General features: G+C 33.3%; 2 protein-coding genes across 3 annotated transcripts; both read right to left on the reverse strand.

Annotated features, from left to right (window-relative positions):
- Positions 1–3075: 3075 nt before the first annotated feature.
- Positions 3076–7691, reverse strand: LOC111407654. 2 transcript variants are annotated; one of them, XM_023037269.1, is made up of 9 exons: positions 7577–7691; positions 7378–7438; positions 5760–6939; positions 5539–5629; positions 5142–5299; positions 5004–5055; positions 4174–4253; positions 3986–4079; positions 3076–3865 (listed from the first exon to the last, which is right to left on the reverse strand). In XM_023037269.1, exons 3-9 carry the CDS (start codon positions 6903–6905, stop codon positions 3324–3326), a joined length of 2163 nt encoding a protein of 720 aa, XP_022893037.1. In that variant the 5' UTR covers positions 6906–6939; positions 7378–7438; positions 7577–7691; the 3' UTR covers positions 3076–3323. The 2 variants fall into 2 exon arrangements, with proteins under 2 accessions (XP_022893037.1, XP_022893038.1); XM_023037270.1 differs by lacking the exon at positions 7378–7438.
- An 8264-nt stretch (positions 7692–15955) lies between these two features.
- LOC111407655 (ORM1-like protein 3) lies at positions 15956–21819 on the reverse strand. The gene is made up of 3 exons (XM_023037271.1): positions 21399–21819; positions 19963–20111; positions 15956–16397 (listed from the first exon to the last, which is right to left on the reverse strand). Exons 1-3 carry the CDS (start codon positions 21582–21584, stop codon positions 16259–16261), a joined length of 474 nt encoding a protein of 157 aa, XP_022893039.1. The 5' UTR covers positions 21585–21819; the 3' UTR covers positions 15956–16258.
- Positions 21820–22095: the final 276 nt, after the last annotated feature.

Raw genomic sequence — 22095 nt, forward strand, 5'->3', positions numbered from 1 at the left:
GGGGGGGGGGGGGGCGCATTTGTATTCAAATTTGAATGGTAGACTTGAAATGTCTCTATCTTGGAAAGTGTTTGCAAATGTGGTCATTTGTTGAGGTGCAATTACAGAAATGCCCTTTCTTTAAAAATGACAAAATTTTGTTTGTGGTCGAGATTTTTCAGTACGCTAGACTGGTGTTGCAAGATTTGAAAGTAAAACATGATTTACACAATGGATATTAGGTATCTCATAAATACATTTTAAAAAAGGGAGATTTAGCAAATCAAACGAGATTATTGCACTGAAGACGAATCTATGTTTAAAGAAAGTTTCTAATTTCAAGTCCAAATATTCATATTAGAAGCTTACACTATAATGGAAAGTGATTTCATCTTTTGTTTAGAATATAATTTATAGTTCGTTTGTTAAAGGTTGAACCCCAACCTTAAGGGCCCCCACCGACCCTGCCCTGGACCATCGTGGAGGAGGTAAATCGCAGGATGTGCCTCCCAAGAGTCAGGGTGGAGAGCACATGGATAGGCCAAGGCTGTTAACTCATATGGTAACTCCCGCTTGCAACAAAGTCAATTCCACCTTGCGGGGAATCGAACTCTGCACACTGCCGCGCTGAGCCCTATCCGCCCTCCCCTTTGCCACTGGAAGATATGCCCTGGGGGCAATTTATAGTTCGTTTGTTGCTTTTATCTAACATTGTATCAACATGAGAAATTTTGATTTATGTAATGGGTTCGGTAATTTGTGAACAACATATATGATAACGTGTTGGATTGAGTCTTAGTGGCCAAATTTCGAGCTTTTTAAATTTCTAGTACGTAGAAAATACAAGTATTACAATCTAAATCTTGAGTTCCGAGTTTCTTGGCCACATTTCAATGTTGAAGATCTTTCAGCGGTCAAATGTCGAGTTTTGTAAATTTTTTGAGTGCCCCTATCAAAATGTCGAGTTGAAGAAACAAAATATCAAGTTTTATAAATGTCAAATTAGCAAGACAAACCTTGAATTGGAAGGTATATATCTAGGCATTTTTCATGTCTAAATACAAGTTCCATCATATCTCGAGTACTCATTCAAAGTGTCAAGTATTAAAACCTAAAGATCGAGATTTGTATACTTCAAGTTTGCAACCCAAACATTGAATACGAGAGGTTAAATCCCAAGTTCTGCATATGTCTTGTGTGAAGGTCAAATGTTGAATCTAAGCAATGAGCTGGCAAGACTTTTGATCAAATATCGATTTCACTATCGAAATTCAATTCAAGTTCATGCTACATACCTCGTTATTGCAAGACGCAAATGTCAATTTGATTGGCATGACATTAATTTGATTAACTAATTTCAAATTTTTTTACAAATGTCAAGTTTGCATTACGTATGTGGTCCTTATTTTCTTTTTTGGACAATGTCTTTCCTCAATACAATTTTGTAGCATCGAGGTCCTTTATGACATTTTCCGTAGTAAAAAAATTAAAAGAATTTATAAATAAATTACGTAGACATTTTAAAGTGTAATATTTCTATTTTTCACTATTTTTACTAATAAATAATACTTTGAAAAATAATAAGCCAAACCCCATAGAAGTCAAACTAAAATAATAAATTTTCTAGAAGATTTACCCTCCGAATAAATAATTATAAAATGAAAAGATTCTGACTAATTATTATATATTTATTTCAACCTAATGCAAAGAACATAGACATTCCAATAAGTGCAACTTTGAATTTTATTTGTCACCATGTCCAAAATACACATTGTTCTTTAAAAGTAAAAAAAAAAGCATTATAAACAAACTTTTCACTCTATATTGTAAATTAAGAATTTATGATTTTCATATACAATTAGGATGAATGAATATGACCCTTTCGTTCTTCTTGCTATTATTTTTATTTTAGAGAAACAATATATTATTCTCATAGATATAAATAGTATATATTTTTCTTACAAAAAACCTTATTATTCATGAAAAGGTCCCTCCAAAAGATTTTGCCTAAGGCTCCAAATTACTTAACGCCTATCTACATTTTCAAACATTAATTAGACAGCTAGATAAGGTACGTCAATAATTGATATTCCAGTACACACTTGATTAAAATTTATAGATGGACACTTCGGTACGCACTTGGTTAAAATTTACAATGTGCTTGTTATGTTAATCTTGTAAAGGTGAAATACAGTACATTCATTAATAATAACTCGAGTCAATAATTCTTCGATAGGTAGAAGAATATGATAACAATAATGAATTGTTTTCATTATTGCTTCTCCTTTTTTTTTTTTTTCCATTAGTGCCCAGTACTTCATCAATAATTGTTTCAAGAAATATGTGCAAACATTGGGCCTGTCTGTGCCCCTTTAGCCCTTGATTGACCAACTTTAAAAATTTAAATTGATTGTTATAATATCATTCTCCATCACATATTCACATACTAAATTATTCTGCACACAAACCAATAAAATTTTCTTATTTTTTAATCACGTATTCTCAAAAGATATTATTCAAAATTCTTTAAATTTTCAAATATGAGTGTCAAACAAGGCGTTAATTTCAAAAAGTGTATTATGGAATAGTGATTGATGTTGAAATGTGTGGTTAAAAAAGAAAGAAAATTTTTTAATTTATGCGTAATATTATTTTAATGAAGAATATGTGGTTGAAAATGAGTACTGCGTAGAAAAAATAATATGGTAAAATAGTTGACAAACAGAGGCTAAATTATTCAATTGTTATAATTTGATCAATTTCCAACAGCAAATTCAATTGCTAGCAATGCACCAATAGTGCTCTGCCTAGTTTGTCATCCGACAATGTTCTTGACTATTACATGGTTCATTTACTTGAGAACTCCAAGATTTTTCGATCTAATGTAATGAATTCTCATTGATGCCTGTTCTTAGAGCAAATTGGTCAACTCGTTACGTTTCTCTCCCTCCTCTCTTTATTTATACAAACACAATAAATCCTTACATAGCGAAACTACAGAAATCACTTTCTTATATTCTTTTCGTTCGAAAATCTGATTAGTTAGATATGAAGAAATGTTTTGAGGAGAGTTTAAAATAAGTAAAAATAAAAATATTACTCCAAAGAGAACATTTATACAAATTCAGATTCTACTAAAAAACCAAATGAGACCATAATCACATGATCCCTCATACAATTTTCACATGTAGGCTATGCAAATGTCTGTTAAAAAATCAAAGAATTTTAAGACATCAAATCAATTACAGAAAAAATTCTTGTCATAAAGGGGACAATATCAGCAAACCCTGTTTCCTCAAACATTCAGTGGTCCAACTCGGATCAAGCAAAGACAAACCCGTGTTTCAAAATCGAATGGGTAACCCATAATTGAGAAATGTTCTGATACATCCGTCCCAGCCTGCAGTAACGATCACGAGACCCCACAAATGAGGAGAATGCAACGCGTTCTGCCAAGCACTCTTTAGAAACTTGAATTCGGATCTACATAGGGAAGGGGAAACAGGGACCGGACTTGAATTGGGGAGTTTCTCCTCCGGCCATGTTGCAGATCCCTTAGAATCCAAGAAAAACCCACGACTCATTGTGAAAAAGTCGGGGAAAGACGCAGGCAGTTTATGGAGCAAATTCTCATCGAAATTTACGCTTCCTAAAATACTTCCTGGTAGTGCCCCGAGCTTGGTTTTCAAGCCACCCCAAGGTATAGCAATGGACGCATTGCGTGAGAAAAAACTCTCACGCGATCGTACATTCTTCGGTTGAGTTGATTTCTGGTCCTCGGCAGTATAGCTCCAGACACAGACATTTGAGTCCTCGGTGGCTGAGACAATGTGTTGCCCGTCTGACGTGAAAGATGCAGTTGCTTGGCTTCCCGAACTTCGATTGCCTAGAGGTAGCAAAGGAAGAAATTTGAGCAAATGACAAAAAGAACACCAGTTCCAAATAGTCTAGTAAATGGAGGGGAAAAACAAATCACGTATCCAGAAGCAAAGAAATTAATCAACACCTTTGAATTTGCAGACTATATCAGTCCCACGAAGTATTTGAACTTGTGAATCAGCGGACGTGACCATTACTTTGTTAACATCATTCGGGCAAAACTTAAAAGATGAATAAAAACACAATTTTTAGGTGCATGAAGATGTAAAATATAAAAAGAAAAATGAAAACTACAATAAAGTTTAAAATAGTTACCTGAAGTCCAGTTATCCTCTTCCCAGTCAACTTCTTCTTCCCGTTCACGCATATTTGAGAATCCAATTGCAAACAATTATCTAAGCCAAAGAGGTTACGCCACATTAATATCAACTCTTATCATATGTTTAGTGCTAGAGGGGTCCATTGAACAGAATTAGACAATCTGAAGGGAAAAAAATAAAAAATAAGAGACTAAAATCTTGCACATTGTATGAACAGTATTTTCTGCCAAATAGTTGATTAGTTTAAGCCCCTGTTTAGTCGATATTTTTTGAGAATAGATTTTGTGAAAATTGATTTTTTTGGAGCATATGTGATTAAAAATTATGAAAAAATCATGGGTTCAAGGGCAAAATTATTTTATTGGAAAAATGTGTAGTTAAAAATGAGTTTACAAAAGATAAATTATAGAAAATGAGCCAAATAGGGGATAAAGTTTCGCAAATATTTAACAACAAAAGCATATTTTCTAGAATCATGCTAACATTCATCCATTTTAAAAACTGTTTTTTTAGATCAACGACCCAGATTTTGTCAACAGTGGTTGTCCACGAGTTGTACAATTAGCTTAATTGTACTTTCTGATGGGCAACAAATTTCAGAGAAGGCAATCCCCAGAGTCAAGTGCTTAATGGAACTAAAACAATAGATGATTATCGCTCATAGATGAGTGCACCCCGGAGATCACAAAACATGCATCCTGTAAACGACCATTTTCAGTCATGACATATTATTTTTTATTTTAATACTTATACACAGAGAATTCAGAATATATTGTTATGTAAAAGAAATAAGGTCAATAAACCATCGAGAAAGTTAATACATACCAACGATGTCATAAAAACGACAATTGCCATCCATTGTGCCAACAGCACCTCTCTGTAGCATAAGAAATAAGATATATAAAGAAATATGCCACATGCTAAATAAACCTTACAGAAAGCTAGAAATAAATGCCGACTAACCTTGCCATCAGGACGATAACACACAGCAGTCACTATTTCTCTAATATCAGTCCAATCGCTGACTCGACAACCTTGGACTTCCCAGATGCGTATTTTCCCATCTATTGAGCCACTTATGAAATAATTATCATCCATGGGATTGAACTCAATACAGGTCACTGTGGAGTAATAGAAACATTAACGTGTTATAAGTCTATGACAAATTGCAAAAATTTAAATGTACATTTAGAGCATGTTTTGCTAAGCTTAAAAATTCAATTATAAGTAGATAAGTAACTTCTTTTACTTAGAAGTAACAAAAAGTAACACATCTAAGCATGTTGGCAACACAACTTTTAATTTTTTAGGCCTAGCCAAACATGCTCTAAGTAACACAACCAAGCCATCAAAGGCTTACCATAATTATTATGTGAATAAATTCCTTGGCATTGATCATGCCCCAATTTCCATAAGCGAGCTGTTTTATCAACTGAAGATGACAGCAAATGCTGCAAAAGAGAAAAAGTATTAAGTACCATTAACTCCACAAGGCATTGGCTTTTCTATGAAGTCTTAAAGATTATGGCAAATTTAGGGTAACCTAATATCATCAGAACCAAGAGAGTGACGGATGCTAACCCCATTCTTAGACCATGATAGTGCCAATACCTCACCGCTATGCCCATGGAACTCATGTAAAGGCTTCTCCAATAACTGAAAAACCTTAGGGGGAAGAATAACACAAGCCGAGTCTGATGATTTTCTCATACTTTTTATCGGGGCAGCCTTCTCTTTATCAACATCAAGTGGAGCAAACTCAGAAAAACGATTGAATGAAAAGTATAAACAAGACGGATCCGTATTTTGAAAATTAAATTTCTTTGGACTCTCATCCTCAAGCACCTTCCACACACGTACAACTCCATCTTCTCCAGCACTAGCCAGGTATTGCCCATCAGGACTGAACTTCATTGTCAAGATTGAGCCCTCGTGTGCAGAAAATTCTTGCCCTGTACAAAGCGAGGACAATTCTTTTGAACGTTTTTTGCATGCATGAACCTGAACACTTTGGGTTCTAGTCTCTGTCTTTGAACCGATCCCATTGGGCCTGAAATGAACTCCCTTTGTCCAATCTGCATTACGTGTCAAGCGACTCAATTTCCCAAGCCAACCACTGTTTACTTTCTTCTTCGTATCAACCACGTTCATTCCCTTTGATTCTTTACGCAGTAACCGTTGAACCCAAGACGACGAGCCAAGTGTTCTTACGAACTCTTCGAGTGAAACTATTTTACCTGAACCCACTTTCCGTAGTCTAGTGAGCATACCATCCCGATCCATCCCATCCACAACGAATTCAGTTCCATCATCCAAATTTCTTATTTTCCACACTAAATTCTCCATTGCACCACCTTCTATGAATTCCATTGATTCATCTGAGTGAAAAGTATACGATGAACAACTAGAGGAAAGCTGTTGTTTGGATTCCAAATTTTCCAGCACCGTTTCATCATTATCTGTTAATCTCTCACAGCTGGATATAACTTCATCACTACAAAAGCACTCCTCTTTATTTCCTTCCGTAGTGCGCCAATCTAAACTCAAACCTGTCCTTCTCAAAAACTTATTGCGTCGCTCATCAACACTTTCTGGTTTCTCGGTCCAAACCTTGTATCCTAAACTCGAGCAGAACTCAGAGCATTCAGAACCCAAATCGGACATAGAAGTGATCTCATCGTGGCTATCAAAGAATTGATCTTCTTCTGTTTCATCGCACCCGCTCATCTTTGTTGAATTCAAGTATTAAACACGCATAAACCTACATTTAAAACCAACATAAACATCATTTTTTAGTCTTACATCAAACCAGTTTCGATTAAAAAAAGACGATAGTTTAACAAACAATTCTTAATCAAACAGAACAGAACAGAGCATAATCCTTAAATTATCAACCTCCAACCCCCCCCCCCCACCCGGGGCAACAAGGAAAAAGGTGAAAATAAAAATTAAAATAAAATAAAATAAGCCGAAACCCCATATAACTCAACCGTTTTCATTGCGGTCCAGGAAAATGAAAAAATACGACACAATACAGATCAAAATCCAAAAGCACAGATCTTGCAAGTGTCGAAACAAATAATCAAATAACACAATCTTTAATATCAAAATATAAACTGTACAAATATAATAACATGATCGATAGATTCATCGTAATAATTCAGCAAATTTAAAAAATAAATTAACCAATTTTCCTCACCTGGGCTGTCAACAATATGAGTTAGGAATCCAGAAACGCACTTGCAGACTCTCTGTTTTTCCTTTTTTTTTTTAAATGACTTTATATTAGTAACAGAATTGCTAAAAATCAGTCTTCAAACTATTAGAAAAAAGTAAAAACTTAAAATAAAAATTATTCTCGGGACGAAATTGAAAGGAAAAAAAATAAAGATGCTTACTATGTGACGAGACTTCGAAGAAAAGGCAAGGTCGTAAGGTGGAAAGATGGTATTCTCTGTGAATTGCCTCTTCTTCTTTCTCACTTTTCACTTTGATGCATCAGTTCAACCAACGGTTATGACTATTGCCGAAAACTACAATATTTTTATTATTTTATGTACAAAAGAAAATGACGTTATTGAAAAATGCATATCTAAAATTCTGATTTTAATTTAAATCTAAGTGAACAATTAATTCTAACAATATATTTAGATTCATAATTTTTCAACTACACATTTCATCATTCTTTATCAAAACCCACTAAAAATCATATTTTAATTTCCATGAACTAATTTCATTTTCAAAATTTGAAAATAAGCCCTTGTTTGAACCCCCATTCTTTTTATAAGAATGAATTTTTGAATAATATATTGATGAAAAATGTGAAATTAAAAAATAAGAAAATATTTTGAATTTGCATATAATATTCTGAAAAATGTGTAATTGAAATGATGTTAAAATACTATTTAAGAATATATATTTTTTAGAAGAATGAGGCTCAAACAAGGGCTAAAAACGTTTCTTTTGTAAAGAAGACAAAAAAATGACAATATTACACAACCGAAAAGTATAATTATCAAAATTTCAACTCTTCAGTCACCAAATATGCAATATATATTAACTCGGAAAAAAGAAGAAGCTATATTTGGTCTTATCAATATACCAACAATAGTGTCGTAGGTACAGAAAATTTTAATAGAAAATTTTGACAAACAATACATGACTTAAAATCATTGGAAGATGGAAAAAAACAGTAAAAAGGCGAATTAGGTTTCGCTACGTCGAAATATGTATGTATTCAATAAAAAAATTCCCTGTACTTGAGGCTTTTTTAGAGATGTGAACGAGCCGGGTCGAGTCGGCTCGCAAGCCTAAAGTTTCGGCTCGGACTCAGCCCGGTTAAAATAGCCTAGCTTTTTTGCTTGCTCGGACTTTTTTAGAGCCGAGCTAGGCAGGCTCGTTTTCTTCCCCTTTTTTTCTAAGCTGTTGCCTTTTAAGGCAGCCTCAAATTTTATTTTTTATTTTTTTATTTTTAAAAAGCTCGCGAGTTCACGGGTTGGTTCGGGCAAAGCCTGTGTCCCCAAAATGTGGCGGCCCGAATCGACGAGCCCGATTGCCATTCCTAGGCTTTTTCAATATAACAAACACCAAATATGAATTTGTTCGATGAGATGCATAAACTAATTGCTTGTCGTCGCTCCAATGTTTAATGTTTAAAATAAAAAAATTGAGAGAGAATATAAAATTGGTCCAATAAATGTATTAACTTTTGCAAATGCGATAGAGGCATGACAAGTTTGAATTGAAAGGTACTTGGCGTGGATATGAGGCTACTTCCTAATTGTTTTATGGATTAAGGGGAATTGAATTTCAAGATTATTTTGCCTAATTAGTTTTTCCATTTTTGTTGTTGTTATAATAAATGCAATTATTGTTTTAACCTGGTCATACCATATTACATCAATTCGAAAATAAAAAATAAAAACCGTTATACGATAATATTCATCGTTATCAATTATTTTATTTTATCATTTTATATTATTATTTCCTGCATTTTAATTGTCTAGCAACAATTAAGTTCTTTGCAACTGTTTGACAACTATTATAATAAGAAATTTGGGTGAAATGTATTTTGCAATAGTAGTTTTTGAGAGAATGTGTAGTTAAAAAAGAAGGAATTATTTATTTATTTATGTGTAATATTATTTTATTGAAAAATGTATAGTTAAAAAGAAGAGAAAAAATATATTAAAATTTCAAAGAGAATAAAACAAGGGCTAGATAAAAATTGATAAAATATGTGTACGAAAAGATGTGATTACAATTGAAATTTGATTAGTCAATAAACTTTAACTACCACTTATAATTAATAATTACAATGAAGAATTGCTTATGCATTACTTTTCATTATTATTAAAAGGGAAAATTGCAGCTAATGCTCCAAACATTTCAAATAGTGTAGACTTTTCCCTGATATTTCAATCATTGCAGCCGTCACCCTAAACCTTACAAATCGTTACAGTCGAGGCCCCAACGGACGATTTTCATCCAATGTGGAATTAGTTGACCAAAAAAATAATTTTGACCATCTTCTAATCAATTTTAAAAAGGGTAAAATAGTACTTTTAATATTTTTCCCACAAAATAATAAAAAATGTAAATCAAAAACAAAAAACAAAAAAAGAAGAAAATAAATAAATAAATAAAAGAAGCCCCCACCCCAAAAACCAGAAATCACAAAAAAATCTCCCCTCTTTCTCCATCTTCTCCGTGAAAGCCACGTCGCTCTTGACAAAATTAACGATGCCTCCGTCTCCACCCACCACTGGAAGAGGAAGGCCCAAATATCACCTGTTACGGTGCTAACAGTAACAATACAATGAAACCCTCAATGTCGGCTCGATTAGTGGTTTCTAGGTCTAGTTCTCTGAGGAAATTGTAGAGATACTCTTCTCGACGGGCTAAAATGGCAGCACGATCCTTCAGGATTAGTTTAGTTCTATTTATGAAGGATCTGTGGCTTATGCTTCATTTTAACTTATTCATTAAATTACTTTTTTCTTATCTTAGCTTGTGAAAAAGCCCCCCAAAAAACATGGGATTATTTTGAAGAAGAAACTCTGTATGTGACATTTGCTATAGAGAATACAATCAATTTATGTAAATTCCATTTTATTTTTCTGTTTCTACAATTTGTTACCGAGGAAAGAAAAGTTCGAAAACCAAGTGAGTCTATTCATAATCTTTAAAATTTCGAGAAGATTGAGATGAAACTTTGACTTTTAAATTTGTCGTGCTGTATGTGAATCGGATTCCTCAATTGACGGCTTCCTGGGACGGGGGTGAAGAAGAAGATAGTTTTTCTTTTTTAAAATTTTTTTTATTTATCTTTTTTTTTATTTTTTACGTTTTCTATTATTTTATGGAAAAAATATTAAAATATTATTTTGCCCTTTTAAAATTGATTAGAAGGTTGTCAAAATTAATTTTTTTGGTCAACTAATGCCAACTTGGATGAAAACCGTCCGTTGGGACCTCGACTGTAACGATTTGAAAGGTTTGAGATAACGGCTACAATGATTGAAAGATTAGAAAAAAGTCTGCCACTGTTTGAAAAGTTTGAGGAATTAGTTTTTTTTTTTTGAAAATTAAAATATTTTTTTAATAGAAAAAAAAAAAAAAAAAAAACTAAAAAAAAAATTATAAAAAAAATTAAAAAAAAAAAAAAAAAAAAAAAAAGAAAAGGAGGAAAAAAAAGAAAGAAGTCTTAATCAAGGGATAGTTGGACTTGGTGGCCTGTCTACAATCACTTAATTTGTCATAAAGAAAAATATATACACTATAAAATATAAAGAAAAATTATTTAGAATTCCAAGTGGTTTCTTGGGGTTCGCTTGGTGTGTGGTCTTGGTTTGTCTGGGAGTTGGGGATGCGCTCTAGTCAACGTAAGAGTTTGACTTTGACTAAGTCAACCATTGACCGTCCACTAAGAATTTTGAGCGCAAAAAAAAAATAAAAAAATAAAAAAAATGAATACTACCAATTTTGTGATCTAACGTTGTCAATTGTCATGACATTAACCTTGTCTTGTTACATAACTTTCCGTGGTCTATCAAATGAGGCTACTATTTGACTTTGATGAATGGCTTCCTACGAAATCTTTCAACAATATCATGCAAGTTAAGGTTATTTCATTAATTTACGTAAAGGATGAAGTCCGATTAATGAAACACTATAAATCGAACCAATAATATTAAATAACCACAAAATCGAATTGAATTATATACATGAAATGGATGTAAACCAAAGATGGAAGAAAGAGATAGAGGAAAAGATTAATGGAGGAATTCTCTCAAGGCAATGCTCCAAGCAAAATTACAAAATCGTTCAACAGCCTGAACATTCAGTTCTACGGAGTAATAGAGTTTTCTAATAGAAAAACGTCAACACGTTGTTAACAGACGTAAACTAATGCACACATTTATTATAATTTAGGTTTCATGAGAAAAGAGAAAAAATATCGTTTCAATCTTGAATAAAGTTATTTGTATTATGATGCACCACTAGTATTAAACACCGATTTTACAGATAATTGCATGACATTAAATGATAGATTCACTTATATTCAATGTCACATGATTAAGTATGATCACCCAGATTTGTAATCTAGTACTGCTGGTGGTAAATAGTATTATTCTTCAATCTTAAGTGGCATGGGATTCAAAATTCGTCACCTGCCCATTGTATTATGGTTATGGCGGACAGTCATTTTCTTCTTTCCCCATTTCATCACAGCTGGAACAGTGCCCCTTGTTCGAGTCCACCCCCTCAGCCAAACCTTGTAAATAAAGGAAATTTCTGCTTAATAGTTTCCATGTCCTCTTAAGTAGCCTCAGCAGTTGTGAAACCATCCCATTGAATTAACCAATTCTTTGAAGCCTCGTTACCCCTCTGTTTGTTCAAAATGTTGGATTTGATAGTGGACCTTAATTGGACCAAAAATGGGAATGAATTGTTGTTGATACAATGATACTCATATTTGGGAAATTGAATTTTGGTACCTTTTGAATGAAAAGTTCCATCCGTTCTTGAATGGTTGAGACCACTTCAAGATGTGGTGATAGAAAAACTATAAATTGGTGATAGTTTTTCATATAAAAAATAATTAAATACAATCATTCCATACAATCAAAGGGAGATTATTGAATTCCTAAACATATTTACTTTCAAGTTTTCACATTGTGCATATTGAAGAAACACTTTTGCTTTTATATTCTTCATAGGGCTTGATTAATCCTTTGAGCTATTTGCCATTTGAATCCTTAAAAAAGCATTTGAAAAGGAAGTAAATATCGTTTGAGGACAACGTTTCCTATTTGTTTAAGTCTTGCAAATTACTCCATTTCTAGTGTTTCCATCTTCATCTCTTTTTCTTTCCATTGTTGTTATTTCCAACAATCTTAAATGATATCCCTACTGCAATAGAGACAAAAACTACACTAGCAACCATCAAGTTGACGAACCAAGACTTGGTTTATTTGGATATGTTCGATTGAACTAGCTTTACCCAATGGTAAGACAAATTCAAGTTCCTTCTAGCGGCATTAAAGATCTTATATGTGCTTGATCCAAGTTTCGAGCCAATTTCTGAAGCAATCAATGAAGATTCTGAAGAATTATGGGCCGAGAGAAAGAAAAGACCAAAGGACGAATTGATTTGTTGTGGTCACATTCTTAATGCCCTTTTATTTCGTTTATATGATCTCTGCACCAACACCACTTCGATAAAAAAATAAATAAATAAATAATTTTGAGAAGCGCTTGAAAACAAATACAAAATCAATGAGGAATGTATTAAGAAATTTTCAGTTTCAATATACTTTAATTTTAAGATATTAGTTAACATCCCCTTGTTGCCTCAAGTACATGAATTTCAATTGATCATCAATAAGTTAAGGCGTCTTCATCAAAGGATAGTTCGTGGCCTGTCTACAGTTACTTAATTTGTCATAAAGAAATTTATATACACTATAAAACATAAAGAAAAATTATTTAGAATTCCAAGTGGTTTCTTGGGGTTTGCTGTGTGTGGGGTCTTGGTTGCGGCCTAGTCAACGTAAGAGTTTGACTTTGACTAAGTCTACCATTGACCACCCACTATGCCCATTGTTCTTTCTATTTATTTCATTTTTTTCCTAAGAATTTTGAGCCAAGAAAAAAAGTTGAATACTACCAATTTTGTGATCTAACGTTGTCATTTGTCATGACATTAACCTTGTCTTGTTCCATAACTTTCCGTAGTCTATCAAATGAGGCTACTATTTGACTTTGATTAATCACTTCCTACGAAATCTTTCAACAACAACATACAAGTTAAGGTTATTTCATTAATTTATGTAAAGGATGAAGTTCGATCAATGAAACACTATAAATCGAACCAATAATATCTAATAACCACAAAATTGAATTGAATTATATACATGAAATGGATGTAAACCAAAGATGGAAAAAAGAGATAGAGGAAAGAATTAATGGAGGAATTCTCTCAAGGCAATGCTCCAAGCAAAATTACAAAATCATTTAACATCCTGAACATTTAGTTCTACAAAGTAATAGAGTTTTCTAATAGAAAGATGTTAACACGTTGTTAACAGTATTAAACTAATGCACACATTTATTTTAATTTAGGTTTCATGAGAAAAGAGAGACAATATTGTTTCAATCTTGAATAAAGTAATTCTTATTCTGTCTATTCTGTACCACTAGTATCGAACATCAGTTTTACTGACAATTACATGATATTAAATGATAGATTCACTTCTATACAACGTCACACGAATAAGTATGATCACCTGAATTTGTGATCTCGTACTACTGGTGCTAAATAACATTATTTTTCAATCTGAAGTGGGATGGGATTCAAAATTCGTCGTCTGCCCATTGTATTGTGGTTATGGCGGATGGTCATTTTCTTCTTCTTTCCCCATTTCATCACAGCAGGAACAGTGCCCCTTGTTAGAGTCCCACCCCTCAGCCAAATTTTGTGAATGAAGGAAATTTCTGCTTAATAGTTTCCGTGTCCTCTTAAGTAGCCTCAGCAGTTTTGAAACCATCCCATTGAATTAACCAATTCTTGGAAGCCTCATTACCTCTCTGTTTGTTCAAAATGTTGTGTTTGATAATGGACTGTTCAAAATGTTGTGTTTGATAGTGGACCTTAATTGGACCAAAAATGGGAATGAATTGTTGACATTCATATTTGGGAAATTGAATTTTGCCCATGCAATCGCATGGACATAAAAACTAGCTGTTAAGTTGATTTTGCAATTTGAATTTTGGTGCCTTTTGAATGAAAAGTTCCATCTTTTCATGAATGGTTGAGGCCATTTCAAGATGTGGTGATAGAAAACTATAAATAGGTGATATTTTTTTCCATATCAAAAATAAGCACATACAATCAAAGGGAGATTATCGAATTCCTAAACATATTCACTTTCAAGTTTTCACATTGTTCATATTGAAGAAACACTTGTGCTGTGATAGTCTTCATAAGGCTTGATTTATCCTTTGAACTATTTGTCATTTGAATCCTTAAAAGCATTTGAAGTGGAAGCAAATATTGTTTGGGACAACGTTTACTTGGTGTTTTTAAGTCTTGCAAATTACTCCATTTCTTGTGTTCCTATCTTCATCTCTTTTTCTCTCCATTGTTGTTATTTTCAACAATTTCAAACGATATTCCTATTGCGATAGAGGCAAAAACTACACTAGCAACAATCATGTTGATGAACTAAGACTTGGTTTGTTTGGATATGTTCGATTGAACAAGCTTTACCCAATGGCAAAACAAATTCAAGTTCCTTCTAAAGGCATTAAAGAACTTATATGTGCTTGATCCAAGTTTTGAGCCAATTTCTGAAGCAATCAATGAAGATTCTGAAGAACTATGGGCCGAGAGAGAAAAAAACCAAAGGACAAATTGATTTGTTGTAGCCACATTCTTAATGCCCTTTACAATCACTTGTATGATCTCTACACCATCACTACTTCGATAAAGAAAATTTGAGAAGCTCTTAAAAGCAAATACAAAATCAAAGAGGAAGGTATTAAGAAATTTTCAATTTCAAAATACTTTAACTTTAAGACCTTAGGTAACATCAAATGATCATCAATAAAGTAAGAAAGTGTTAAATACACTAAAGGTTTTTCATTTTTTTGTGGAATTTCAAATCGAATATTAAATTAGCTATATGAATTTATGGTACATTTAATCATTCATTTTCTAGAGCTAATTTTTGATTAATAGAAAAAAGTGATAAAATCGTCTAAATATTTATCAACTAGGCTTTCAAGATGGTCTTTTCATAAGCCAAACTAATAGATATGAACAAAACATCGAATTGTAATGAATATTCAGGTTTAGTGACAAAGTATAAACAAAGCTAAGTGCCAACTTAGAATAAAATAAAGTTTAGTGACTTTAAAGAAATTTTGCTAACAGTACAATGCAAAGAGATGGCGTCCATCTAATGGTATATATTTAAGACAATACTTGAATTGGAAAAAAAAAATACATCCTCAATTTCTTTTACACATTAATCCACGTTACATAAGCACAATCATTTAAGTGGTGAGGAGATTTTGACAGTTCTTATTCAATTTATCGTTACCTCATCAATCTATAAAAAAAATTATGTAAACTAGCATTTTCCTTCCTCTAATCAAGATTTCATAGTTCTAAAGCGAGGAAGAACCACAAACAACATTCATCCCAATTATGACTACTCCTAAGTTAACAAAGGGTAGAGGTTAAGGAGTAAATTAAACCCTGCGATGAAAAAAAAAAATTTGAAGATATATTCACCCTGATTAAGCATGTTTAGTTGACCAACTTCATCAGAACAATACGAAATACTTTTCTGCAACTTCAAGGAAAAGAAATATAGCTCATGCGAATTTATAAATTCAACTTGTAAAAAGTTCATACAAGAAGTCAAGAACTTCCAACATCTGTAGATCTTAGTATTTCACAAAGATGTATGGTTCGGTTGCCTGTTCCAGCGTTGCAGTATTTCCAATATAATAAAATGCTGTAAATTAATGCCAATACCAGTGGTAAACCTGCACTAATGGATCTCAGTTCATAGATCGGCATTAATTCCAAAGATGCGAACCTTGTGCATATTTGGGAACTTGGCAACTACCAGAATAAAAACAGCTAGTGTGTTGAAGAAGAGCATAGGATGTTGATAGTCTGTTGTGTGCGAGGCTATCAAGTACCTGAGGAGAAAACAAGGATAAGTACGAACTGATTCCAGTTGAAACAAGATATTCTCGACCCAATTATTACAAGTAGCACAAAGGGGGAAGAAAAAGTATTCCTCTTTGATTAATCAGAAAGGGACTCTACCTCTACCACAATAAGACAAAAAGGTGCGATTAAGAGAATTTTAATGGATTGTTGTTCATCGTAAAAATTGTCTTCAAACTAGAAACAAACATTTAGACATTCAAATTCTAAATTGCAGTAGGATATTTGCAATCCACGCGTCTAAGGTACAATGTTTAACTCGCATTAAACCCCTATTTGGTAACCATTATTTTAGAACTCTTTTTTTCTCTCACTCATTTTCAACTACACATTCTATTCTTCACGTAATCCAAAACATTTTCCTACTTTTTAACCACACATTCTCCAAAAATTTACTATTCAGAAACTCATTCTTTCCAAAAACATTCTGTCAAACGGGATAAATTTCTTTCACCTTCAAATACAAGACTTGTAAAACAAATTATGTAGTAATAATGCTACAGATTATATCCTTTCAGACTTCAACCTTGCCTAGCTCAATCAAAAAATTTAAGTTGGAGCCAGTAAATCAGATGTTAAACTACGTTTTTAATGCAATGATATTGTAAGGATAAGCAATCAAGTTTTATTTAGCCCTTGTTTGAGCCAAATTATTTTTATAAGAATGCATTTTTGAACAGTGTATTGATAAGAAATGTATGATTACAAAATAAGGAAAATTTTTGGATTTGTGTATAATATTATTTTATTGAAAAATGTGTGGTTGAAATAAAATCAAATACTGTTTAAGAATGTATTTTTTTGAAAGAATGTGGGTCAAACAAGCCCTTATGGTGCTCGAAACCTTTCCAGACAATAAATCACATGTATGATACCCGATGAATAAATAATAAGACAACAAATGGAAAAAATTAGCTTATATAGGAATTTCTAAAATTTGCACTCCAAAAGGAGAATTGGCCATTTGTATCACAACTATTTCCTCCCTACAATTTACCAGTTGCTGCTCAACTTCCTATTTGCCAACCTAACACAGCATGCCTAGTAATATCTAGCATGATTATTGGAATTAGTCAATGTCGGTTATTGCATATAGTCTAAATCGATCAAGAAGAGAGGCACTGACCATTCTAAATCACTCAAGTTCATTGTATTCTCCAAATTTACAAAGACAGTTCCGCAATAAATAAAGGAAAATACTCGGGGGGGGGGCACTAGAGAAAAGTTTGGAGCCATTTGAACACAACACAAATAACCCCAAACTGTAACATCAGTTTACATTACGGTATCAAGCGATCGCCAATTAATGACAGCTATAGGAAAGAAACCTCATCAGAGGTTCCCAGCAAAAAAGAGCAGAATATCCATTTGTTACTGATCAAACAATACCTAAGGTCCATTTGGTTGGCTAGCAATGTCCAAGAAGGTAGTTTGATTGCAACAGAGAAGATTTCAGGGATTGGTACGTTTAATTGAGTTTAGAAAATGGAAACCGATGTCTTAGAATCTCAGATAGCAGGAGGTTCCTAGCTCCGTAATTCAACAAAAAGGTTAATAGAACTCCTGACCTAAATTCTTCCTGAACAACCACCACATAAAGTTTCCCTTTCCTCTCTACATATTCTGCAATCTATCAAATAGCATCAACTTCAAGACCAAACTGTGCACAACGAGATGAGCATACTTGAACCTTTTGTCTTGTATTAAATGAAGGCTACAAAAAGAGAGTTTCCACTGTCTCACAACTGGACAGTGGATAAGCTTACGTTATGGTGGTTGACTGCTGCACCCCCAATTGTGGTGGTGGTGACATCTTTGTCAATACCCTTTTCACTGTGCAGTTGCACAAGACAAGCAATTGCAGCACTTTCATTGCAACAATATTCATCAGTTTACCTCTTCTACACATCTAAAATCCTCAATAACAATCTTAGGTTGACTCAAGGTTTATGAGTGCAACATTATTGATAAATTAATACTAGTTTTCCCATTCTGAAGTGAACAGATCTTGCTTACAATAAACGTTGTATCACTTGTCGTGAATTTAATTTTTACGCCTATAAAATAATATGAAAAGGGAAAAGGATTGCGCTATACTTCTTAGCACAAACTCTTAGCAAGCTATCTCAACCAATTAGATAACATTAAGGAGGAGCAGTATACTTAGAAGCAAAAACTGTCTTTATTATGGGAAAATCACATTCATGCTATGATGCTCGGACTCGGGTACGGGTATCAGGTCCAAGTGTCGGATCTTTTATTTTCTAAAATGTAGGATACGAGGGTATGATTAAAAAGAGTCCATATTTCGGATACGGGTACGTGGGTATGCCTTTTAACCTTTTTTTTCTTCCCCAAAAATTCAAATGTAAAAAGTGAAATAAATACTAAGTAGAATCTTAATTAAAAAAAAGGTTAAATGACTAAAATGAAAATTTAATCAAAAGTATGGTGACTTCTAATGAAAATCTTCCTAATCAAACTCCAACTTACAGCAAATATGTTATCATATGGGCTAGGGCAAAAAGGATTTCTAATTATAATTAACCTTAGCATTAGGTAATGGGCCTTTAAAAATAAAAAATAAATAATAAATAAAAAAAGGGCCCAGCTCAACGGAGAACCACAATTTAAAAAAAGGCCCAACAAACTCATTATCTTGCCTTTCCCTATTCCCTATTCTTCACTTCACGTCATTACAGGCGGTGTGCCTTCTGCAAGTCTTCATCTTCCAACTTGTAAATTCCAGAGGAGCAGCACGGCAGTCGCGCCACCTCTCCCAGCACTGGCTCCGTTGCCGATGAGGATTCTTCGGACTCGAACTTGGATTCATTGAAGAACCCAGCTTCCTAATCGTCTATCAAGTCAAGATTAGCCGTGTCCAATTGATTTTTGCCGTGTCCACCCCATATCCCATACCCGTACCCGTGTCGTGTCGACACAGGTACTCCGACCGAAGTGAAGAGTCCGAGCATCACAGCATTCATGTAGCTGAATAGGGAAAAAACCGTGTTGCTCATTCGACACACATTATGTACTTTTCTATCGCGATTGTGGGGCCCTTTTATTTGAGTTTAAAAGGAGCTTATCCAATTTGGTCATTTTTTCTGCTTTACCCTGTGGAAGTTCACGTACACTAACAATTGCAATGCATACTGAAAAATTCACTAATAAGACCAATTATTTTAAATGGACATAAAGGCTGACACAATGTGTGTAAGAAGCATTAAGGCATGGGCTTATTGCTTGTCTAAATATTTCTCTACGGGGGCCAATTCAATCTTCAATGTCTATGCTAGATAAGTATTTGGAATGATATTAGTAATGAAATCACGAAGCATTTAAAACTCTATGAAATCATAGAGCATTTAAAACTCTACTGCAACACCGTTTTAACAATATTATTAGGACTCAATATTAGTTACAACCATGCCCTTTTAATATCAATAGCTCTGTCTAACACAAAAGTCACTTTTAATAATTAAAATAAGAAGCAAACATACTGCATACAATCAAGATTGAGAGAATACTTACAGCACCACAGGCACAACTGTCAAAAACTTCCTATTGCGAGTGAGCTGCTTGCCATTGTCTATTTGCTCCCACCAAGTCAACCTATTGTAGATGCCTTGGTCTTCTGAAAACGGTGTTCCCTTCTTCCAGTGAAAGCAGTGATAAGTAACCTAGACCAAAGATGAGAAAATTCACCATATTTGCTTACAGAATATAAGATCTATCCTAGCAGATAGAATGACCTAGAGAAAGTGATGGAATAATATAACAGATATTATTTAAATTAGTTTCCAATATTGATGTTTATTTTAGGTAACATAATTAGGGTTTAATTTTATAGTATTTCCTACTTAGAATAGGATCTTTGAATTCCTATATAATGGGGTCTTATGCAATATAATTGAAAGAACTTTGTTAATGAAATAAATTGATATTCTCCATCTAAGTTCTCTCTATTCTTTCGCTCTTCTTCTCTTCTTCCCTTCCTCTATTCTTCTCTCCCCTTTCCCCATCTCCTATAATTATTCGATTGTATCCTATTCCAGACGTTCTGTAAGAGTTTTTTCGAATTCAATAAAGGAAGAACTACTTGGGAACCATAAGCAGAGTCCACGTAATAATATGATAAGATCATGCTGATAAAGTAGTTTGTATGCACCCAATTGACTAAAACATGTGGTTCCATGTTGTTGCAAAGTTCCACTATCATCCATGACCATAGAGAGATTCCATTATTAATTCATATATAAGCTATACCTTGATTTAGAAAAAACAGAGAGCTAAATTGATCGTGCACATAAATTAACATATTCAACACTGCTAAAATGTTGTCTAAAAGTTTAATCATATCATAGATTCCACAAGAACCACATTAACTGCATAACTGGTTACCTTTTCTACTTAATTCTCAGCTGGAAATTCATTCTCCTAGGATATTACCTCCATTAAACAAAAATAATAATAATAATAATAATAATAATAATAATAATAATAATAATAATAAAAATAAAAAAAATTTGCAGTTATAATCAAAATGTTATAAAAAGGTTTAATAAAATGCTATGTAAATATTTTATCAGATCATGGATTGCACAAGAACAACAATGATTGCCTAAATGGTTTTCTGCTTAATTCTCAGCTGGTAAAATTCTCCTCGGACCACGCACCCACTAAATATCAAAAACAATATTTTGCAGTTGCCATCAATAGAATATATTATATAAATATTCAATTAAATCATGGATTCCACAAGAACCACAATCTGGTTTATTAAAATCAGATTAATAAACCAGTCTATCGTTGCTCAGAAAATACATAAAACCTTCCAGTTCCAGCACACATAAATTAATTAAATCAAACCCTAACAAAAAAAGAACAATATACCCACGCCCTAGCATCACAGATAAGCATAATCACTAAATCGATATTTATATATGTGCACATAAATTAGAACGTACGAGGAAATGGGAGAGATGAACAATTGTCCATGCCATGCCAGGGGAACAACCAAAAACGGAAAGCACAACCAGCCACGAGAAGAACAATATTAGGATGTAGGTGGTCCACACACCGGGGTACGTGAACCACTCCGTATTCCGATTCATATCCGTCGGCGGCACCGCCTGAACATACAAATTCGCCATCACAAATCACGTTCCTCTAGAAATTTTTAATCCGATTACTAATTTCACGCTCTCCTTTCTTTCCCCCTTCCAAAATTGATATCGTGTGATAATTAATCTTGTGGATTAAACGAAATGGAAATGGAAATGGAATTGGAGTAGATTCGAAACAGAAGGCAATGATAATTGCGTGTGCCCTCTCTCTCTTTCCCCCCTCTCCCTATATTAGTAGAGATATATATAGGTGTAGACTTGTGCGTATGTATATTCTCACATAATTGTCTACCTATCTAAGATATTTATGTATATTTAGAAATGCAATTTTTCAATAAATTGATTCTACCTTCATATTTATTTTTTATTTTGTTTACAAGACAATTTTATAATTTGTAATGAGGAAAGATTTTACAATATAAAGTTGATGGCATAGATATTTCAATTAAAATTATAGTTATTTTAAAGGTAAAAATATAACTTATAATTATTATACTAAAACGTTCGCTTAGAAGAGGCTCTATTCTTCAAAATATTT

The sequence above is a fragment of the Olea europaea genome, chromosome 13 (genome assembly GCF_002742605.1).
Source record: "Olea europaea var. sylvestris chromosome 13, O_europaea_v1, whole genome shotgun sequence".
Taxonomy (NCBI): Eukaryota; Viridiplantae; Streptophyta; class Magnoliopsida; order Lamiales; family Oleaceae; genus Olea; species Olea europaea.